The 18,469-nt window shown below is 39.3% G+C and overlaps 1 protein-coding gene across 2 annotated transcripts in view; it reads left to right on the top strand.

Annotated features, from left to right (window-relative positions):
* Positions 1-14,764, top strand: part of lrp6 (low density lipoprotein receptor-related protein 6) — a 174,223-nt gene extending 159,459 nt beyond the window's left edge. For both annotated transcript variants that reach the window (XM_073870813.1, XM_073870845.1), the window contains exon 23: positions 11,941-14,764. In XM_073870813.1, coding sequence (XP_073726914.1) covers positions 11,941-12,241 — 301 coding nt within the window. In that variant the 3' untranslated portion in view covers positions 12,242-14,764. The remainder of the gene's footprint in view (positions 1-11,940) is intronic.
* The last annotated feature ends 3,705 nt before the right edge of the window (positions 14,765-18,469 follow it).

Genomic DNA, 18,469 nt, shown 5'->3' with positions numbered 1-18,469 from the left:
TATGCGCTCGGACTGCGTCCTCATGTGCATTCGCAAATCCATCAGCTTTCGTGCGCTCTCTGGAAGGTGGCGCTTTGGTCCGCAAGGCTCCGCTGATCGCGCTCACGTCTCAACAAACGGTCTCTTTTGCGTGGCGCTTGGTGCAGGGATTTCTCATGGGAGTTGTAGTTTCCAGTGTCGCATTGTGCATTGTTTATCATTTCGCATAACTTTTAAGAAAACTACAATTAAAAAAATATATTTAACCTGCCAAAGTGGTTAGTGGGTTGTTAATGTCAAGCCCTGTGCCCCCATATCGGTGTAGGTCGATTAAACAACGTGTGAAACGCAGCGCTGATGCACTTGGGTGAGCTGTATGTGCTGTAACTTAAAGGAAAACACCACTGTTTTTCTTTATTTAACTATGTTCTTACCTCAACTTAGATGAATTAATACTTGCTTATCTTTTATTAGAGAAAAGTAATTAAAACTCATGGAACATTTCTCAACCAATCAGAGGTGGAAATGATATACTTTATATATATACTTTACCAATCAGAATAAAGCATTCGACAGCCCTGTGGTATAAAAGTAAAAATAAGTGACTAGATTTATGAAGAATTGTATGTTCTTGTAAACAATGTAGTGCTCTATTATTAAACTTTTTGGTTGCATAAATAAATGGTCTGCAAGATATTTCTAGAATCGTTAATGGGGGCATTTAATACAGCTTTATTAGGGCCCGAGCACCGAGGAGCAGGCCAGAATGGCCTGCACCGTGGGTGCAAAGCCCTATTGTTTTTGCTCCGTTTCTTATTAGGGCCCGAGAACACCAGGGTGTGAGGACCCTATTGTTTTTGCTCCGTTTATTATTAGGGCCCGAGCACACCAGTGTGAAGACCCTATTGTTTTTGCTTCGTTTATTATTATTCTTATTCTTATTATTCTTTTTCTTCTCCGAAATGGATCGCATTTTTGAGGGGCTAAACATACGCGAAAACTCTTGATAATTTGCACACGCGTCAGAAATGGTGAAAATTTACATGTGGTCAGAAGTGGGTGTGTAGAAATGGCTCGATAGCGCCACCTGCAAAATTTCAAGAGAACAGCCCCCCCCGCTACGAAAACGTACAGACACAAAATTTGGTAGGATCATCTATCACCCCAAGACCTACAAAAAAGTATCTTAGAGCGAAGCTCTAAACCCCACAGGAAGTCGGCCATTTTTTATTTTCACTGTGATTTCTGAGCAAATTTTGGCATTTCCAGGCTTCGTACGTTAACAAACTCCTCCTACAGATTTAATCCGATCATCATCATATTTGGTCAGTCTTATCTAAAGGCCTTTGCGATGCTAAATTGCAGAGATCTTGACTTTTCGTTGGAGGGTGTGTCTGTGGCGGCCTGCCAAATTTCTGTGTTTTTGCCATGAAACAGGAAGTGGCTCTAACTCAGGTATACAATGTCCAATCTGCCCCACGCTTCACATGTTTGATAAGGGTCTTGGCCTGAACACATTTCAATGCCAATATTCAGCTTCAGTCATAGCGCCACCTAGAGGTAGCAGGAAATACCATGTTTTACTGTATGATTTACTGCTCTTAGAGATTTAATCAAATCATCATTGACGTTTAAGGGCGTGTCCGTGGCGGCCTGGCAAAGTGTGATGTTTCACAATGAAACAGGAAGCTGTTGTAATTCAGACATACATTGTTTGAACTGCCCCAGACTTCACACATTTGTTAAGGGTCACGGCCTGAACACGTCAATATAATAATAATCAGGTACACTCATAGCGTCACCTGCTGCACACAGGTGGTGTGGCACATACATTTTCCTTTGAATATCCACCTATATTTACCCACTTGAATTCATATCCCCCTGGTTCACTGCTTTACTAATGCCATAGGGTAGAGGTGCACATGCGTGCGAGGGCCCTTCCATCGCTGCTTGCAGCTTTAATTCTTCTTCTTCTTCTTCTTCTTCTCCGAAATGGATCGCATTTTTGAGGGCCTAAACATACCCGAAAACTCATGAAAATATGCACACGCGTCAGAAGTGGTGAAAATTTACATGTGCTATAGGTGTCAGAAGTGGGCGTGTAGAAATGGCTCGATAGCGCCACATGCAAAATTTCAAGAGATCAGCCCCCCCGCTCACGAAAAACTTACAGATACGAAATTTGGTAGGATCAGCTCTAAACCCCACAGGAAGTCGGCCATTTTTTATTTTCACTGTGATTTCTGAGCGAATTTTGGCATTTCCAGGCTTCGTACTTTAACAAACTCCTCCTACAGATTTGATCAGATCGTCATCATATTTGGTCAATCTCATCTAAAGGCCTTTGCGATGTTAAATTGCGGAGCTTTTGACTTTTCGTTGGAGGGTGTGTCCGTGGCGGCCTGACAAATTTAGCGTTTTCGCCATGAAAGAGGAAGTTGTTATAACTAAGGCATACAAGGTCCAGTCTGCCCCACGCTTCACACGTTTGATATCAGTCATGGCCTGAATACATTTTAATGCCAATATTCAGCTTCAGTCATAGCGCCACCTAGAGGTAGCAGGAAACGCCATGTTTTACACTGTGATTTACTGCTCTTAGAGATTTAATAAAATCATCATCATCATATTTGGTCAGACTGATCTTAAGCCCTCTGCGATGATAAGTTGCGAAGATCTTGACTTTTTGTTGAAGGCCGTGTCAGTGGCAGCCTGGCAAAGTGTGATGTTTCACCATGAAACAGGAAGCTGTTGTAATTCAGGCATACATTGTTTGATCTGCTTCAGACTTCAAACGTTTGATAAGGGTCCCGGCCTGAACACGTCAATAGAACAATAATCAGGTACTGTCATAGCGCCACCTGCTGAACACAGGCGGTGTGGCACATACATTTTTCTTTGAATATCCACCTATATTTACCCACTTTAATTCATATTCCCCTGGTTTACTGCTTTACTAATGCCATAAGGTGGCGGTGCACATGCGTGCGAGGGCCCTTCCATCGCTGCTTGCAGCTTTAATTAATTATTAAACTCCAAACAACCTTTGGACTCTTAATTTGAAGGGGATACTTTTACATTAAAGTTACTGCATTTACAATACCTTGGTGTCTCAAAAGAAGTCAGGAGGTTTGTTTGTCTTTTGCATCGTTGTTTTGGTTAACACACTCACACACTCTCTCACTTGCACACTCACTCACCCACTCACTTACTTACACACACTCACTCCCTCAATCAAACACGCGCACACACATACATACAGAGAGACTAGGGGTGCACCAAATTTTGGCAACTGAAATTATTCGGCTAAAATAATGATAATCTAATTTTCTTGTGTTTTGCCGAAAAAGTGAAAAGTCTGAATAAATTTTACTGAACAATGAGGTTTTGACGCAATCAAATTAACCAGCGCAGAGTGAGAGACGCAAAAATGCAGCAAACATGTTGGTGAAAGCATTTCAAAGTGCCAGAGAACGACTCGAAACGAAACATACAGCACTATAAGTTTCATTTATTATTTTAAAATCAAGATATCCTGAACACCATGCAGCGTTTGAGTAAGATTATATATTTGTCTGCTGAATGCACAAGCACAGAGAGAACAAGAGACTTTAGCTCTTCATCTCATGTTATAAAGCAACTGCAATCCTACAATGAAAAACACGCTTCTATTAAGTAAGAAATAAAACCTTTATTAACAGTTTTTCTCTGTCATCTTTTGTCAATCTTGTCGCCGTCTCTCGCTCTCTCCCTTTGCTGGTGCTTGACCATGCAGGCAGGCGCACATCCACTGCTCCACATTTAGTGATATATAAGCATTGTTGTAAGTTTCTTAAGGCAGAGTAATGAATAGGTTTTTTGCATTTTGTGCTGGAATAGAAGATAGTTTAGCCAAGAATCATTTATGTGGTTGAATGTAACTGAAACAGTTTTGACAAATCTATCTATAGCTATCTGATCAGAGAAGTAACCAGGTGTAAAAGACATAAAAAAGATAAAAGACATAAAAAAAGATATTGAAATTTAACAAAGGCCTACTTCGTTGCTAAGGAGGAACTACCCTTCACCAAATTCAAAAGAGCTTGTTTTGTTATATTGTTTATAACTGTGAAATAACCAAAAGGTTAAGCATTTTGTAACTAAGCATTTTATTATGCATGTATGGTATATTTTTAATTATACCATACTTTTTAATAAAAAATGTTGGTGTACCTTCAGTGTTGCATCTTCAAAAGTGCACAATAAAATGTGACGTGGAATTTGAAACAGCACATTGTAATTTCTGCATCTATCATCAAAGTATTTATTAGTCATACAGTGGAAATTAGTAGAAATGTGAATATTTGGTTAGCATGTTGATTTACGGTGTGTGCCCCTAAATTTTCTGGTTGCGCCCACTGATCTATATAAATGACTGAATTGCGCATGACGTCACAGCATGAGCAGCTATAAGGAAATGAGGAACTGCTGTGTATTTTTGTTAACGGAGACATGGTTATGCAACAACAATCCAGACTCATTTTACCAAATTGATGGTTTACTCCTCTTCCGAGCCGACCGAAACCATCTCTCGGGGAAAACTCGTGGAGGAGGACTCTGTGTTTACATAAACAAAGGCTGGTGTACAAATTGCTCTCCGGTAAGCAGCCACTGTTCTGAAGCGGTGGAATATCTGACATTGAAATGCAGACCATATTATCTGCCCCGGGAGTTCACAGTTGTGTTTATTGTGGCTGTTTATATCCCCCCGAGTGCTAATGTTAGCACGGCTCTTGGGGAACTTCACGACCATATCGGTACGTTACAGAACAAACATCCAGATGCATTTTTTGTGGCAGCAGGTGATTTTAATCATGTAAATTTGAGAGAGGTCCTGCCCAGTTCCATCAACACGTCTCCATATCAACCAGGGGGAACAACACGCTGGACTGTGTGTATACTAACAGACGGGAAGCATACAGAGCGGTGCCCCGCCCCCAATTGGGTTTTTCTGACCACATTTCCATCTTGCTGGTTCCAGCTCATCGTCCCTTGCTGAAAGACATCAAGCCTATGGTTAAAACCATCACGGTGTGGCCAGAGGGAGCCGACTTTATCCTCCAGGACTGCTTTGAGGGCACCAACTGGCAGATTTTCCGAGAAGCAGCAACCAGTGTTGGTGGAGTGGACCTAGAGGAATATTCATCTTCTGTTTGTAGTTACATTAGTAAATGTACTGATGATGTTACTACTACCAGGAAGATCACTATCTGTCCAAATCAGAAACCCTGGTTGAATGGAGCGGTGCATTGTCTTATAAAGGCACGGGATTTAGCCTTTAGGACGGGGGACGCACTTGCACTGAGAAAGGCGAGGAGGGATTTAGATGTGGGGATTAGGAGGGCAAAGGCTAAATATGCACAGAAAATACAGGGTCATTTTTCCACCAATGACTCACGTAGAATGTGGAAAGGCATCAAGAACATTACTGCCTATAGCAGGAGAGACGATGGTTGCCCTCAGGATCCATCACTTCCTGATACCTTAAACACATTCTATGCCCGCTTTGAGACCGCAAATGCCACCCCTTTTTCTGGACTTAAACACCACCCAGGTGAATTGCCTTTAAGTGTGTCCGTTGAGGATGTAAGGAAAACACTGCTGGGAATTAAGACACGGAAAGCAGCAGGCCCAGATAATATCCCAGGCAGGGTTCTGAAGGACTGTGCTCATGAACTGGCTGGAGTGCTAACTGACATCTTTAATTTGTCACTCTCCCAGGCTGTGGTGCCAGTGTGTTTCAAAACATCAACTATTATCCCTGTTCCAAAAAGCTCGGCCGTAACATGCATGAATGATTTTCGTCCTGTGGCCCTGACACCGATAGTCATGAAATGCTTTGAAGGGCTGGTTATGGCCCACATGAAGGATATTATTGATGTTAATGTGGACCCCCATCAATATGCCTACAGGGAGAACAGGTCTGCATCGGACGCAGTTTCATCAGTTATCCACTCTGCTCTCACCCACCTGGAGAATAGGGATTCCTATGTCAGGCTGCTCTTCCTGGATTTTAGTTCAGCCTTCAACACGATTGTTCCACAAACTTTAGTAAATAAATTGCTTTTACTGGGACTTAAGCCGTCACTTTGTAATTGGGTTCATGATTTTTTAACAAATAGGTCACAATCAGTTAAAATCCATGGCATTTCATCTTCCTCTGTCACCCTTAACATCGGCTCCCCCCAGGGATGTGTCCTGAGTCCCCTGCTGTACACCCTTCTAACATATGACTGCTCAGCTAAGTATCCGGGTAGTCATATCGTGAAGTTTGCTGATGATACGGCTGTGGTGGGACTGATATCCCATGATGACGAGTCCTTTTATAGACAGGAGGTGGAAGAACTTGTGGACTGGTGCAGAGCAAACAACCTCTGCATTAATGTGGGGAAGACAAAGGAAAAGGTCGTGGACTTTAGAACGAAAAGCCGTACCCCCTCTCCCCTGTTCATTGGAGGATCAGCTGTGGAAATGGTTTCAAACATTAAGTACCTTGGAACATACATCTCTAATGATCTTACATGGGTAATTAATACTGCCAGCATTGTAAAAAAGGCTCAACAACGTCTGTACTTTCTACGGAAGCTGAAGCAAGCCGGTCTTGGGACTTCGGTCCTGCTAGCTTTCTATCGGTGTGTAGTGGAGAGTACACTAACCTTTTCTATCACTGCCTGGTACGGAAACTGTTCTGCTGCTGACAAGAGGAGATTGGAGAGGGTGGTCAAATCAGCCCAAAAAATTAAAAATTACTTTGAGCAGCCTACCTTCTCTTGAGGGAATTTACATAAGCAGGTGCAGAAGCAGAGCATCCTGTATTATGAAAGATCCCTCTCATCCAGCAAACAAACCTTTTGATCCACTCCCCTCGGGCAGGGGGCTAAGAAGTGTTAAAACCAGGACAAAAAGACTGAAATGTAGCTTCTTCCCTGAGGCTGTGAGACTTACAAACGTATTGCCTTAGGGATTGCTTTTAAATTTTTAACTTGATGATTAATTTGATTATTTATTACAGAAGGTGCACTTTTAGTTGTTGATATCCTATTAAGTTGTTATTTTAAAATAATTTTAGTCTATTAAATTGTGATTTAATTAGTTAATGTACATACTATGTTAACTTTATTACGCTGCTGGTCCTGAGTACATATTTCGTTCTCATGTGTCAACATGTACAGAATGACAATAAAAACTACTAAACTACTAAACTAAACTAAACTGTGAAGCCACCGCGGTGCCATGTTGGTATACCCAAACATTTTATTAATTCAATGGACGTTATTAGATTTTAATGATAAAACATCACTTTACTAGTCTCTGTTTTTATATCTAAAGTATCCCTGTACATTATTACAACCAAACGTCCTAAGCATGTACATAGTTATTTACTGACAATGTACATTTTGCTTTTTAAACAGTTACATTCATCTTTATCACATCAGCGGACAGACCGCAGCATATTTAGTATTAATAACAACATGCTCATTCTGAAATCTGAATAAATAACATGCTTTGTACTGTATGTGCACACAATAATTTGCTGGTTTTGTAATTGTTATCTTTACAAGTTACCTAAACTTATTTAGAGAAATAACCCTGCAGATGTACTCACATTAACGTTTTTTATAAATCCATTATCCTGCCTTATTTAAACATAAATATTGCAAATAACACCAAAATTAACTATTATTTTACGTACACATATCCGAAAAATGAACTTTGTGTGACTGATACGCTGTAAAGCGAGTGAAATTAGATCATGTTTTTGAATGGAAGTCAATGACGCCCTCTGCCGGTTGGGTATACCAAGATGGCCGCTCGAACTCTGCGCTGGCTTCACCTCATGCTGTTACGTTAAGCATTCTATGCGCGATCCAGTCGTTTATATGGATCAGTGGTTGCGCCCCTAAAATTTTCAGTTGGGGTCACTGTGCTCCTAGTGAAAAAAGTTAGTCTGGAGCCCTAAAGGGTGCACGCTGTTTGTTAATAACTCAGCTAGTATATCGTGTACAGGCACCTGGGCACTGGTAAGGGTACATCAGGGATTCAGGACACTGGCTGACTTATTTCCAGTGATGTGAATATTAATACATGAAACAACACCATTGATATTTATAAGCATTACGCAGAAACAACATCTCTCTGACTCTGAGGATTTTTTTAAAAACTTAATTGGTCTGTTTCATTGTACCGACATTGACAAAGTCCAGTTAAAAGAGAATGCTCTAGTACCGTGTTAAGATTAAATAGAAAATCAGTCAGACTCTAAATAGAAAATCAAAGACATTAAATATGAATAAAAGAAACAAATAATAGATTCATGAGACCAAAGACTGCTGGTTCTCAAATAGATGTGTCAGAGAGGAGGCTGTGGTCCAAGGGGTATGCAAACACTGACATCTGCTGGTCGCACTGGAACTCACACAAGCAAATGTTTGAATATTTTCTAATCAATTGTACATTTAAATATTATACACATATATTCTCGCTCGAACTAAAACTCTTAAAACTACATTTTGTGGCCAAGAAACAGTATTATCAAGAAACTGCTATTTCGTCTATTGAGTTATGACATTCAAAACAAACGGCCGAAAGGGTTACCTGTAACCCAGCTAACAATTTTTGGTTCCCAAAACGTTCCCGTAACGTTAGTTTTTTTGTTCTCAAAACGTTCCCCTAACGTTAGTTTTTGGTTCCCATAACGTTATTTTCCAAGGTTTGTTTTTTGTTAGCCAGGAAAGTTTTCTTTACAGAAATAGAACGTTAGGAAAACGTTAGAATAACGTTAGGAAAACGTTACAATAACGTTAGGAAACGTTACAATAACGTTAGGAAAACGTTAAAATAACCTAAAAATAACGTTCTATTTCTGTAAAGAAAACTTTCCTGGCTAACCAAAAACAAACCTTGAAAAATAACGTTATGGGAACCAAAAACTAACGTTAGGAAAACGTTAAAATAACCTAAAAAATAACGTTCTATTTCTGTAAAGAAAACTTTCCTGGCTAACCAAAAACAAACCTTGGAAAATGCACAGTTGACATGGAGTGAAAAATGATCTCACCAGGGCGCGAGGGCGCGTCGCCGCGGCTCCGTGCACGCACTGACAGAGCGCGCAGAGCTCAAGACTCCAGCCTCAGTGAAGAAGTGAAGGCTTACAAAAGTACGGCACGTCTATTAGTACATCCCATGATGTGTTTTTATCTATCATATCTATCTAAAATAAGTAAAACACATTTCCGTATAAGGAGGAATAAAATAATTTATTTAATACAAAATCTATAATAATTAAATTATGCTATTACTGGAAAAAATGTCTATTAAAATATTATACCATTATATAACACAGGTTATTTTATATAAAAATACCTCAACACATCACATATTATGTATTTAGATAACATTATATTTTATCAAATATATAAATAACTAGTGACTTCAACACAATAAAGAAGACTTAAAACAGATATTTATTGAAAATATATAAACATTTAATTCACTTTAGTTTAACAGACCTTACAGCAGCCGCCTCTCCATTATTAAGTAACAACAATCAGCATCTCTCTCTCAGTTTTTACAATAATCAAAAGCTTCTAACGTCATATTCTCTTCATGGAAATAATTAAAATATATTTTCGTTTTCACATATTTAAGCTACTAATGAAGAAACAAAAAAGTAATCGCTAGAATGTTATACTCTGAAGTTAAAACGCAATGACAAATAAATCAGTCACTTTAGGTTAAAAGATCTTACCACAGTTAGTCGGCTATCCGTTTTTACAACAATAAAAAGTTTCTAACATTATATTCTCCTCAAATTCTCCTCAAATCGATTGGAAATCACTCGTATATATATATTTCTTCTCACATATTTAAGTTACTAAATCAAGAAAGAGACAAAAGAACCGCTAAAATAAAGTTAGTCTCTGAGGTAAAAACGAAAGGACCGTTATTTTTTAAATTAACGACTTTTCCTGAGCACAAGATAAAGCGGGTACTCGTGAAGAAGGCGGTAAGCTCGTGCAGACAAGCACGCGCATATTAGACGTGCACACTAAAGGAATGATGGGTTTAATTATGCATTCACTTTATTTCCTAAAAAAAAATAACCATTAGAGAACGTTATGTATAAGTTATTTTTAGGTTATTTTATGGTTCCAGAAAATAACCAAAAAATAACGTTCTGTATAAGTTATTTTTAGGTTATTTAAAAATAACCACCCTGCAACGTTATGGGAACGTTATTTTATGGTTCCAAAAAAATAACCAAAAAATAATGTTCTGTATAAGTTATTTTTAGGTTATTTTAAAAATAACCACCCTGCAACGTTATGGGAACGTTATTTTATGGTTCCAAAAAAAGAACCAAAAAAAAACAAAAATAACGTTCTGTATAAGTTATTTTTAGGTTATTTTAAAAATAACCACCCTGCAACGTTATGGGAACGTTATTTTATGGTTTCAAAAAAATACACAAAAAATAACGTTCTGTATAAGTTATTTTTAGGTTATTTAAAAAAAACCACCCTACAATGTTATGGGAACGTTATTTTATGGTTGCAAAAAAATAAAACCTAAAAATAACGTTCCCAGAACATTAATTTTTGGAACCCAACCCCCCCCCCCCAAAATATAACCAAAAACTAACGTTAGGGGAACGTTCTGTGTTTGCTGGGAATTCTGAACTTCAAGTGCATGGTGGAAGAAAGTAGTTCCCCAACAAAAGAGGCTTTTAAAATAACTCTGTTGTGTTTTCTAGTTTTCTTTTTTCAAACGTTTGCTGTCAAACTGTTGTTTAAAGGAAATATCGCTCTCGGAGTGGTGTGTTATATAGAAATTCCAGTTTTTCATAAGTTAGCCCTGGTGTCTGTAGACAAATTTCTTGATTTTATTGCAAGATACTGTTAATGTAATTTTATTTTTATACCAAGATAAGGGCAGAGCTTATCGAAATTCCAGTCTTTCATAATTTTGCCCCTGGTGTCTGTTTTGATATCAGTTTTCGGTACCCATTAGGGTTGTACCAATAAACATGTATCGATGATCATCATCATCAGACATATCACTAAAGCAGGCATTCATGATGATAGTTGGCGATAGTTATTATCATCATAGTTTCACATTAACATGTGCATTGCGTGCTTTTCCTCGCATGAGAGGGTTTGTGGGTTTCACTTCGGGCAAGAGATCTTGTAACGCGTGCGGATTTCTTCTCGCAAGCACTTGGATTTAATGTGCGCCGTCTTGGACTCTTGCTCGGACCTGAATGCAGGCTGCATGGACTCCTTCTGTAATGCGCATGATTTGGACTTGGACATGATTCGCGCATAAGCGGCTCTGACATTTCCTTGTACTAGAGAGGTTGTTAGCACGCAGAGGGTTAAAATCAGCGAGTGTTTTGTTCCCGCTTCCTGGCACGCAGGCAATTTTAGCGCGCCTGGGCTTTTCTGCGCTCGGATAAATGGCATCAGCTTTAGGAAGGTTGCAGTCATGACAGTGTTGCCCCTGCTTCTTTTTGTCCATCAATCAAGTGTGACTTCTCATAAATGAGTAAAAAATTAACAAATAAATAAATTAGTAAACTACTGCCCCGCCCCCCGATACTATAGTGTATCGCCGATTTCACAGGCTGACGATAGGACGATCTCAAAATGGGGCATACCACCCAACACTAGTACTCATCCCAACTACTACAAAAGGTCCTAGAAAACTTTTTTGTCATTTAATTACTTTTTATGTTTGGGTTTTAAATAATTTTTCTCTGAGTTAAAGTAAGAAATGTGTTTTAAAAACCTTCATATTGTTGAAAGCTCTTTGTTTAAGATTGAGTGTCTCTCCATTTGTAATGAAGCTTTATAAACTGTGTAAAGAGTGTATTATTGTGGTTTATTTATGACAACACTAACTGAGTGTGTGTTTGTGTCTCAGCTACAGACCCTACAGTTACCGCCACTTCGCCCCTCCAACGACGCCCTGCAGCACAGACGTCTGCGACAGCGACTACACACCGGGACGTCGGCCTCCGCAGGTATCCAGTGCCGCGGCTAAGGGCTACACCAGCGACCTCAACTACGACTCGGAACCTCTCCCCCCTCCGCCCACTCCGCGCAGTCAGTACCTGTCGGCGGAGGAGAACTGTGAGAGCTGTCCGCCGTCACCGTACACAGAGCGCAGCTACTCGCATCATCTGTATCCCCCGCCCCCGTCACCCTGCACGGACTCATCCTGAGATCCGCCCAACGCATGTTAATCCCCGCCCATCGCCTCTGTGTAAATAACTGTTGATGACTGGAACGGTGCAGGGCAGAATTAATTTCCAGTCTGGATTCTGGAAAGAACATCAGCCTGGCAGCCCTGTACATTGAAACAAAAGAAACATATTTATATATTTTCTATACAGTGTTTATTGTTTATGCCACAGAGCTTTGTATTAAAAGAAATTTGTAAATTTTTTAAAGAGGAAATTTTATTAAATCAACACAAATGTAAATGCGTTGCCTTAACCTAGGAGTTTAAAATCAAACTACCTTCTGTCATGCTGAAGGATTTAGAAAACACAGTGATTGTGTTTTTGCGAATGGTTTTACTTTCCAATGCCAAATATTTCACGTGAAAGCCCTCAGATACGTGAGACGCCCCCTGCAGGCTAGGATGCAGAACCGCACTGTGATCCTTAGGTGGCCATTTTATCTGAGACGAAACATACCTTCACAATCAGCTGCTGGCTGGGTGCCTGAGCTCTCACAAGAAGATGGTACTCATATTTTTATACTATTTTTGTATTTAAGATGTCATTGACTTCTTCATTGAGTTTGGGGTGCGGCAGCTGTGACAAACGCAGAACTGCAGCAGACGCCAACGTCGGTGTCACATATTGATGATTCAGAGCTGCGGTGTGTAAATCAGAATGAACGCTGTGCATAATGGGAGATGAAATCAGTGGCGTCAGTGTGACCTTACCTGTGGATGGAAAAAACACAACCAAAGATTGTCTGGACGCTTGAATTCACTCCAGACCACAGCTGAGGTCACACCCACATGGCTTACAATCACAGACGACTTCTTGTGCCTCACGGTTTTTTAAATCATTTTTCACTTTTTTTTTTAAATATCACTGCCCACAAAGGTCAAATATTTTTGTACTGCATACTGTGTAGATACTGTATTTATAAGCTATAAAGAGAAAAACTATCATTCTTTGTGTCTATAATCATATCCTTGCCGTACAGCTCTGTTTATATCCCACCAGGAAATACAGCCGTGTGTGTGTGTGTGTGTGTGTGTGTGTGTGTCCGTGTGTGTGTGTGTGTGTCCGTGTGTGTGTGTGTGTGTGTGTGTGTCCACCCACTGAAAGTCCAACAGAAAGTTTACTACAAGCACAGATGGTTAGTTAAGACCTTAGGTTAGGATTAACTGTTAACTGATGATAGAGATGTTTGTAGTTAGCTTTTCTAAACAGTGGTTTAACTTCTCTTTGTGTAGCATTTCACTATGGTTATAAAACCTTAAGTAAGGGAGGCTCACCAGCAGAAATGGACATTATTGGCTTTGATTACACCAAATCCATGAGTTTTCTTGCTCAAGCTGTCCATGGCAGAAAGTATAACCCTTCAGAGGTTTGTTTTAAATCAAGATAATTTCTGCTCTCTGGTTGTTGACAATCAGCTAAGATGTCTGCATTGTTTGAATGTTTGTCTATAATTGATGGTGACCTGAGTGAAAATTACCATCGTTGTTTGAAATAGTTGTTTCGTTGTTTCACCTGCTGGTTTAAGACAGAGATTTCTGCACATCCAGGACTTTTATAAGCATCTCATGTTTGTCTTCTCTGTTCACACAGTTGCCTTCTCTGATTTCATACATGCATCATTCTTCCTATTTACTGTGTGTGACAACAGCTTGTTGTACAATCATGGATGTGTGTTGAAACAAGCAGATTTTTCCAAATCTATCTGTCCCCCAAACCTCCCTTTAAATCATGGGTGGCCATTCCTGGTCCTGAAGGGCGGCTGTGCTTCAGGGTTTGGCTTCGGCCCTAATCAAACACACCTGAAAGTCATTTCCAAGTCATCCTGCAGCCTTGGTTTCGATTTTTCGGGTGTGTTTGTTTGGGGTTGAAGCTAAACTTTGCAGGACAATGACCCACCAAAACCAGGAATGCCCACACCGATTTAAATGATCTGTGTTGCAAGGGCTTCTGGTTAACATTTTAGACTAGCATTTACATTTTCTAAACCGCACTTTACAGGACCGGTGAAGTTACTTGTACAGCACCAGTTTGAAACTGTGTGAATGATTGAGAAAGTTTTGTTTCAATGCTGCCATCATAACTTTCTTTGTCAGTAGCAGCATAAGGAAGCACTTGATGGGGTATGAGATCGCCCATCAGGAACGCTGCTCTTCTTAAGAAGTAACACAGGGCTGCAATTATGGGGAAAATGTTACAAGCACTTTGAAGGAGTGAACAGAATTCATTCACAATCAGTTTTAAAATTTCATTTTCATGACCAGATTGTTTTTCGATAATTCATTGTTTATTTTAATACCCACGATGCTTTGCAAGGATGAGTTCATGTGACCAACATTTGGTTCTCGTCAATCATGTAATTTCCACTGACTCTAGTTTTGTACATTAATGCTTTACATGTAAATCATTGTATAAATGGATCTGTACAGCTCATTCATTTGTGTCTTTAAGCTGTTGTAACAAATGGATTTTTTTAAATAAAAATGAGTTTAACGTGAAATTTAATATATTTGCCAACTTAAAAACTGGATTGACTTTATATTTAATTTTTATATTTAAAAACCAGGAAAAACATAATGACCAGCAGGTGACGCTCCGGTTTTACATCCTCGGTGCTCTGACCCTAATAAAAGAAGCAAAAACAATAGGTCTTTGCACCCACGGTGCAGGCCATTCTGGCCTGCTCCTCGGTGCTCGGGCCCTAATAATAAACAGCAAAAACAATAGGGTCCTCACACCCGGTGTGCTCGGGCCCTAATAACTCCTTGAAGAACAATAGGGTCCTCACACCCCGGTGTGCTCGGGCCCTAAATGTAGCTGCAAGCAGCGATGGCGGGCCCTCGCACGTTTTTTATCGCTTCACGGTGCCACCGAGAAAATGATGCACGGTGGGAAAGTGCATCGAGTGGGTAAATATCAGTGGGCTATTTAATGTTGTTACTGCCCTATTTGGGGACTGTTGGTAAATGAAACCCCACATTTTAGACAAACGGGGGCGCCATTGAGTGACTTAAGAGGCACACATATGTCCGACCTGTTTGTCCACACTTAAAAACTAAAAACTGTGATGTGTCTGCCAAAGTTAATCTAAGAATGACAATATCCCAAAATATGCCTAAAATATAAGTAAACTTTGACACAGTGCCATGGCAACAGTGTTCAAGATATCAAAAATCCGTTCTCAATTTAGCATCTCCAATGTCTTGACATCCTGTTGGCCTAGTCTGGTCTCAATCGCATGAATCTCCTAGTAGGATTATTTAAAAGTTAACAGCATGTAACTGTCAGCTTTAAATATGCCTTAAAAATGAATTTAAAGTTTGACAGTGGCATGGCAACAGTGTTCAAGATATCAAAAATCCCTTCGCAATTTAGCATCTCCAATGTCTTGGCATCATGTTAACCACGTTTGGTGTCAATCGTATGAATCCCCTAGGAGGAGTATTTAAAAGTTCACTGCACGCATTTTTGAAACAATCCCTTCCTGTTGAGCGGAGCTAATATGTTTGAGTGCGAAAGTTGTTTGGGTCGATGAGATCTATATACGTACACTGTAAAACCTAAAAGTTAATTCAACTCAAACCATTTAAGTAAACCGGTTGCATTAGTTTTAAAACACACACATTTGAGTACTGTAAACTTAAACAAATTAAGTCATATGCAGTTATGCACTTATATTTAAGTTCACACTACTTAAATATAAGTGCAAAATTGCACATGACTCAAGTTCACAGTACTTAAATTTATGTGTTTTAAAACTTAATGGTCTAATGCAACCGGTTTACTTAAATGGTTTGGGTTAAGTTAACTGTCGCACACCCAGTTCAGGTCTTGCAGTCTCTACTAGTGAGCTGAAGATTTAAATCAGGTGTGTCTAATGAGGGAGACATGCAAATTGTGCAGTACTAGTGGTCCTCCAGGACAGGTTAAAAAACCCCTGTGTTAAGGGACCCAAAATGCCCAAAAGTGTTAAATAAATAAATAATAAATTGAGCAAAAACAATAGGGCTTCGCACCTTTCGGTGCAAGCCATTCTGGCTATGGTCCTTACCCGTGCCTGAACCTGTGTACACAATACCTGGATCTGATTGAGAAACAGCAACTAAAAGTGAAAAAAAAACTTTAATCTGTGACATCACTTATAAATCTTGTTTTCGATGATGAAACGCGTTGACGAGCTGCAGAGGTTAAAGGTCAAGCCATGGAGCAGTGTTGTATGAGGAACAGCAGTGTGCAGTAATTTCAGCAGAACGCTGCACATGTGCACCGCAGCAATAAAGATAACCTGCACCAGCAGTATGAAGCTGCAGGCTGTGAGACTGCAGCTACAGACCCCCACCCAGTGACCTGCATTCTCAGACCCCTCGTTTTTCAAGACAGCGCAATCAAATTGGATCGGATAAACATTTGAAGAAACGTGAGTATCGTAATTTTTATTATGCGAATCATACTCATTTGAATTCTTTTTTTAATCAAACTAGTCTACTTTAGCTCATCAATACCAATATAAGAATATAGCTGCAAAGCAGTGATGCCGGGGTCAAGCTAAAAAGGGCACAGAATGAAGTATCGGTGATGACCGTCATGATTTAAGATTTAAGAAGTTTTCAGTAGATTAAGGCAAAAATAGCCATTTTTCAAATCTTGAGTGCTGTGCAGAAACAATGGGTCATGTTTGTGATGACACCCACCAAATTTGATAGACATATAATTAAGCAATGTTGAGATTTAGCCTCAAATGACTTGACCACTAGGGGGCACTGCACTGAAACAATAGATGGTGCCTCAGGTCACGATTGTGGAGACACCAACCAAATTTAGTGTACGTACGATTAAGCAATGTGGAGATATAGCCTCAAATGCTTTGACCACTGAGGGCCCTGCACCAAAACAATAGATGGTGCCTCTGGTCATGAATATGATGACACCCACCAAATTTGATATACATACGATTAAGCAATGTTGAGATATAGCCTCAAATGACTTGATCACTAGGGGGCACTGCACCAAAACAATAGATGGTGCCTCGGGTCATGATTGTGATGACACCCACCAAATTTGATATACATACGATTAAGAAATGTTGAGATATAGCCTCAAATGACTTGACCACTGGGGGCACTGCACCGAAACAATATATGATGCCTCGGGTCATGATTGTGATGACACCCACCAAATTTGATATTCATACGATTACAGTTTTTTTCGATTGCTAAACAACAGTGGGCACAACTGGAGTCACATATGCAAAACTCTAACTACAGTCTGCACAGCAGCAGTTCATGTGGACCAAACTATATATATATATATATATATATATATATATATATATATATATATATATATATATATATATATATATATATACTCGTCTTCCTTGTTCCAATTCCAAAATTTGTTTTTCTGAGCTCAGAAAAACAAATTTTGGAATTGGAACAAGGAAGACGAGTTCGTGGAGGGAGAAGGGTGGCAGGTAGTGGCCTGATGCTAGAGAGAGGCACGATTAGCCCCTTAATTATTTGTTTGAATTACAGTATGTACTTTTAGTTTCCGTAAATTACTACAGACTACTGAAGCAAACTGCTAATTTTCATTTACCTAAAAGAATTATGATGTTCTAAAACAAATAATAAATCAATAAATAAATAAATCATTATTTGAAGAAAACATTACTTTGTATGAAGTCACTGAAATTGTTGAAACTGTAAAGATAAAAACTTTGTTATATTCTGTATTGGTGTTTGATGTTAGTGTTTTTCCTCTCAGTGTGTTCTGAGTGATCAGATGTTACCTGTCTTGCAGTTATTTTAAACCTTTACAATGTGATCAGATGTTACCTGTCTTGCATTTATATTAAATCTTTACAATGTGATCGGATGATATCCTGTCTGGCAGTTACATTAAACCAATAAAATGTGATTAGATGTTACATGTTGCGCAGTTACATTAAACATTTACAATGTGATCAGATGATATCCTGTCATGCAGTTATATTAAACCTTTTCCTGTCATGCAGTTACATAAACCTTTACAATGTGATCAGATGATATCCTGTCATGCATTTATATTAAACCTTTACAATGTAATCATATGATATCTATTTGTGCAGTTAATTTAAGCCTTTACAATATGATCAGAAGATATCCTGTCATTCGGTTACATTAAACCTTTACAATGTGATCAGATGTTACCTGTCGTGCAGTTACAATA

This window comes from Misgurnus anguillicaudatus, chromosome 1, assembly GCF_027580225.2.
Source record: "Misgurnus anguillicaudatus chromosome 1, ASM2758022v2, whole genome shotgun sequence".
In the NCBI taxonomy this organism is placed as follows: Eukaryota; Metazoa; Chordata; class Actinopteri; order Cypriniformes; family Cobitidae; genus Misgurnus; species Misgurnus anguillicaudatus.
This window is presented reverse-complemented; position numbering and strand designations above follow the sequence as displayed.